Genomic DNA, 5,606 nt, shown 5'->3' on the forward strand with positions numbered 1-5,606 from the left:
TTTGCCTGGTGTGAAAATGGGAAACCACGGAAAACCATTTTCTGGGCTGCCGATAGTGGGATTCGAACCTACTATCTCCCGGATGCAAGCTCACAGCCGCGCGCCTCTACGCGCACGGCTAACTCGCCCGGTAAAACTTTAAGTTATTAACATCCATTTGGCTTTAAGTACTGTAGTTGTGAAAAAAGAATACATGGAAGAGAATGGGTAAGATGATGGCCTGAAGATATATGAATGTCAGATGGTTAGAGTTAGCATTTCCTTAGCCGTGTTACCTTGCATTCTTGACCGAATTTCCTAATAGAGAGCTCATAGTTGACCTCATGATAATGAGTGAACCACGTAACAACCCTCAGATCGAATACTAAATAATTTACATGTTCAAGAAATCGAGCCTGAGATCAGGAGGTAGAATACAAAGATTCTCTCCTTATACCATGAGGAAAAATAAGAAAATATATTCATAAAATATAAACATATATACTCTCCTCGTTCCGTACCCTCTGACTGCTTGTGGCACAATCCACCAATCCTTGAGATCCTTTGCTACCTGGACTGCAATTTGAAAGCTGTTGCCAGTTGCTTGGAAAATCTATGTTGATGAGCGTCGAGGAGTTCCGCCTCTGGATTTCTTACAGTTTAATTTTCCCCTCTATTATCAAGAGCGCAAAGTTGTTTCTATTTTACAACGTGGCCAAATAACGTAAGCACCTCTCATTTATTTTGTCGTGCATTCGCTTCTGAATTTCTTGATGATGGATGTATATATATGAAGTATAAATATAAAAGAGAATTAATCTTATGCCTATCGTGTGTAAGAAATTTGATTTTGTCGCTATTTCGATTGCCTGTCAATTTCGAGGATCTGTTACACTTAAGGAGATGGCAGAGGAATGAATCTCTATTCGTTGATCTATGGCTGAGTGTTAATTAGTTTTGCTGGGTAAGTAAGTACTAGACATATTTTACACGCTGACATTGTACGAAATGGAGTGCCGAATCGGTTTTATTGCCGCCCTTCAGAAATCCCAATACCTCTGGCGAGCTTGAACCTGTTAATTTGGGATCCAGAGACCCATACTCTACCACTCTACCACTGGCCCACATATTCATTATATTACAAAATAATTTAAGCTCAGATCCGTCTATGATGAGATATAGTGTTTACAGTATGCTTTAGAGTATACTGTGGTATGAAGTACAGTATGTTTGTTACTTGTTTAAGTCTCATCCTTAGCTTTCACAATATGAAAGTGACTCAGATATGTTTGAGGAATGTTAGTAATGCCTTATGTTGCCAGTTCCTGTTATTAATAGTGTGGAAATGTTGCTCGTAAGATCGGCTGGTGTACGTATTTTAGTGTTCTTGGTAGACTAATAACATGACTTATATGTAATAGTTTCATTTGGTTCAGTGAGGAAAGCTACGGAAATCTATCCCACTCCTGCTTTTCCTATCCTATCCATGGCAGCTGATAGTGGGCCTTTTGAGGATCCAACTAGCGCCCGGGCTGAGGATTAAACATATATTTACTTTGACAATGGGGAATTGTTCTCTGGACAACCTTCTGGTTTTACCATCTCAGTAACTCATCCCGAGGGGACGTAATAGAAGAGTGACTTTATGGTTGGCTTCTCACCAAAGCAATTGCGGTTGGAATCCCAATCAATGCACATGGTCCTTGTGGTTGTGATTCCACAGAAAATGGGTTACGGTATCAACAGTCACGTAACACTACAAGCTTGATTGTTAAGTCAGTCCGACTAAAATTAAATATAAAGTACACAATCATCTTAAGTTATGCAAAAGTCATTATGCTGTTACGTCTTGCAGTTAAGCGTCTTGTTGTTAAGGGTCTATGCTATGTCAAGATAATTGTAGCTCATTGATATCAGTACAAAACGCTGTCTAGGCCATAACTCATAATGAGTACAAAGATATTTATGATATTTGATAACAAACAGTGTAGGTATCCTCTTTAAGACATGAAGCACACGGACAAACAGTCATATGCACAGTACACAACATGGCGCTGAACGACGAAGGACACAAGTTCATCCAGAGAGCACTCAATTCCTTGGAACTGGACTTTCAGATTTCCCACTTCGATGTCCAGCCATTCTCGCAAGATAACATAATGGTGTCTTCATTGTTTGAAATAAACATTCAAGAGCAAAGGCCAAGCGGAGAGAAGAGAACTCGAAAATTCATCGCCAAATTAATGAGGGATATTAAGTACATTCAAGAACTGTTCAGTTTGAACGAGCAATTTTATAATGAGTGTAGAGTGTATAATGAAGTTATTCCTCTTTTTATAAAGTCATTTCCTCATCAAAGTGAGACATTCAACATACTTCCTGGGTGTCTGTATGCTTCGTTCGCTGAAAGCAATTCATTGTTAATTGTAGAACATTTGACTGACTACACACTTGGTAATGTTACTGATATGGATTATGATCATTGTTCATTGGCTCTTAAGGCCTTAGCACAATTCCACTCATTTTCGTATGCTTTAAAGAAGCAGGATTCTGGTCTCTTTCATAGTAACGTAGCTCTAGCATGGAAGGAAGCACGTTATAGAGAAGGCAGCCATTCCGAAGCATTTATTAATATTGTGACGAAAGTATTTGGGAGTGATTGTGTTCGAACCGTCAAAGATATCTTCCCAGAATTTGCCAGGAAGTACGAAACGAAGTTAAATGAGGTTTCGAGTATTGTGAGTAAGCCAATTGGATCTAAGTATCGCAAACTGGTTCAAGCTGAAGGACCATTCGCTGTTCTGTGCCATGGGGACTTCAACAGGAATAATATCCTCTTTCGGTACGATGAAGATGGGAAACCCTGCGAGGTAAAACTAGTCGACTTTCAGACGGTAAGGTACGCTTCTCCTGCTATCGATATCTCGTTCATTCTATATCTCAACACAACCTCAGTGTTTCGCGCAACCCATGAAGAGAATCTTCTCAGCTATTATCACCAGAAAGTGCTGGAGTCCACGGCATCGTTACTTCAGTGTACAGTGGAAGAATTGAAAGTTGAGTTGAGTCTGGAAGAATTCAAATCTGATTATAGAAGACATGCACTTTATGGCTTTCTTAATTCAATGATATTTACAAGAAGGCTGCTTGCATCACCAAAAGAAGTGGAAGAATTGGAAAAGAAAGTTGGAAATATGACAGAAGAAAGAGCGAAGGAAATGTTATCTCTCGGAGGAAAGTTTGTTAAAGAGAGAATTGCGGAGATGCTTCGAGATTTTCTCGCGAAGGATTACCAAATATAACTTATAACACAAAATTCATCATTGATCTGTAATTTATATCCTTCGCTGGGTGAGTTAATACTATTAAAACTTTGTTGATATAATATTGAAGAATATAACCGTTAACATGTGACGGCATATTTTATTTATTCTCTGTAACTGACCCTAGCCTTAAAGTGTAGTTACGTGCTTATGTGCTTAATTAGTAACTCGACTAAGTTTAAAGCATTCATGTAAATATGGCAACATGGTAGGATATTACTTGGAATTCACAAGTGTCTCGAGCAAACAATATGTACAGAATGACACACTGCAAAACGTTTCAGTGCTATTTCAGCAAGTAACTGCTTCGCATGCAATAAGTTATGTCTTGTCCATGTTCTTAGTAATTAGCTGATGTATCTGTGCTTCGCTATAGAATTCTACGTTATATAGAGAATTATAGGTGAAGTAGTGTACATGATTTAATATTTTATTAACACATTAATGACGGGATACGTTAATTAACGTAGTTTCGTATCGGTGCGCGGGCGATCCGCTGCGTAAATTAACGTTTTCTCGCATTGCTTCATTCTTGTGTGATTTTATCCTCCCCGCCGTTTATTAATCAAAATATTTCGTGTTATTTAAAAACTAACGTCTCTGTTGATGGTAATTTAGATAGATATATTCTTTCCTTGACAATGCTTTCTGCACAGGAAGGTTGATTTCACAACACTCAGTACCGCGTGACCGAGTGAATTGTCAGATGTCAGCATGGCGCGCCGTAGCAGAGATAGCTTGAACGATGATGAAATATTTTGAGAATTTCTTGCTGATAGTTTATCTGATGTCGCTAGTGATTGCGAAAGTATAAGCATCAGTGATTGTGAAGATGTGTGTCCGGCAACATCAAAATATACGCGTGGAAGTGCGACATGCAGTTCAGACGGCGACAATAATACGAGTGAAGATGCCAGTGATGGTAGTGACAGTGAGGTTGATGGATGGACAAATAAGGATGAAAACACAATCCTAGAACCATTTTCAGCTTTTACAGGCATTTATAGTTCATCCTACTTCTCATGCTAGGTGTGCTTCTGTTGCCGGTCTGCAGGAAAGAATGGAGTAGCGCGCGCCCGGACGATAATGTGTTAAATGGAGCGTTCCCCAAGAAACATGACGGAAAGGTCACCATACGTCGTTTCTCGTGTGAAGACCGGGCTAGGGAGTTTTCATTGTAATGGCAGGCACCCTTGCCTTCTTCCAGTCACTACCTAGTTGGACAGTAATGGCAGACACACACTCTCGAGTTGCTTTGTTTTATATCCTCATAAAGACTGTCTCTGTGTGTTCTCTAACGGACACAAACCCGACATGAGAGCAATATTATCGCAATAAAGCGGTATCTTTAATACGTATCTGCGCGAGTACAAATTAAAAGAAAAAATTATCAATGATTAATATTACTGTATTATTTGCATATGTATGGGATTTTTGGCCTGCGTATATATATATCATGTAATTCGGTTCGTTGAAGAACAGTCTGATTTCAAGACATATCGCTAAAATTCGTCATAACAACTTGGAACATGTCATGAATCAGGAAGGATGTGACTGAGCAAGAGGTAAAACGTTACCTGTTACACGTAAGTGCAGTTTCTTGTTGCGATCCCCCATGCAGGGACAGCTGAGTGGGTTTCTGTTTTTGTTTTGTGCTGTGTTTAATCTATTCATATTCCTTGCCAATCAGAGGCATTTAAAAGTTGATAGACTCACATGCGGTGCTAGTGTATGCTCCTAAAATTGAAGCGGGGTTAGTTGTGTATGGTTTGTACTTGGCTGCTGTGAAACATAAAGAAAAGATGGGAGAGTGAGTGATCGCCATGATCATACCCGAATGTGTGTAACTTTTCTCGAATTAAATGATGGAGCTTTCGCCATTTTGTACTTTTCTTATTTGTTCAATGTAAGGGCATCGCAATCCAACCCACAACAGTATGCACCAAAATAAATAAAACCATTACTTTCTCGTAAATTATTAGAGCTGGGAAGAAAGTCCATATAAAGTTATTTCTTGCAAATCGAATTTTAAATATACCTGATATGCTCTAATGTTTAGTAGGACTAAACGTCAGGCAGCTTATTCACTTCTAAGGATCCCAGGCATACGTTTTCCTCTGACTTACTTTACATTTCCTTTCACTACATGGCCCGCTTAGTAGATAGTGTGGTAGTAAAACACACAAACTCGTCTTTTTATGGGATACTGTTGGAATTACGAAGCATATGCTTACAATTTTTTTCCTAGGAAACAGAATTTTAAGTATACTCGCTGACTGTATTATTTAATGCGATTAACCCTTT

At 39.0% G+C, this 5,606-nt stretch overlaps 1 protein-coding gene across 1 annotated transcript; it reads left to right on the forward strand.

Moving 5' to 3' along the window:
- Positions 1-2,027: 2,027 nt before the first annotated feature.
- Positions 2,028-3,393, forward strand: LOC136878480 (uncharacterized). The gene has a single exon (XM_067152087.2). The coding sequence runs from the start codon at positions 2,028-2,030 to the stop codon at positions 3,279-3,281; it is 1,254 nt and encodes a 417-aa protein (XP_067008188.2). The 3' UTR covers positions 3,282-3,393.
- Positions 3,394-5,606: the final 2,213 nt, after the last annotated feature.

The sequence above is a fragment of the Anabrus simplex genome, chromosome 1, assembly GCF_040414725.1.
Source record: "Anabrus simplex isolate iqAnaSimp1 chromosome 1, ASM4041472v1, whole genome shotgun sequence".
Taxonomy (NCBI): Eukaryota; Metazoa; Arthropoda; class Insecta; order Orthoptera; family Tettigoniidae; genus Anabrus; species Anabrus simplex.

Excerpts from the sequence above, each read along its gene's own strand:
- LOC136878480 (XM_067152087.2), top strand. The coding sequence starts at position 2,028 with ATGGCGCTGAACGACGAAGGACACAAGTTCATCCAGAGAGCACTCAAT.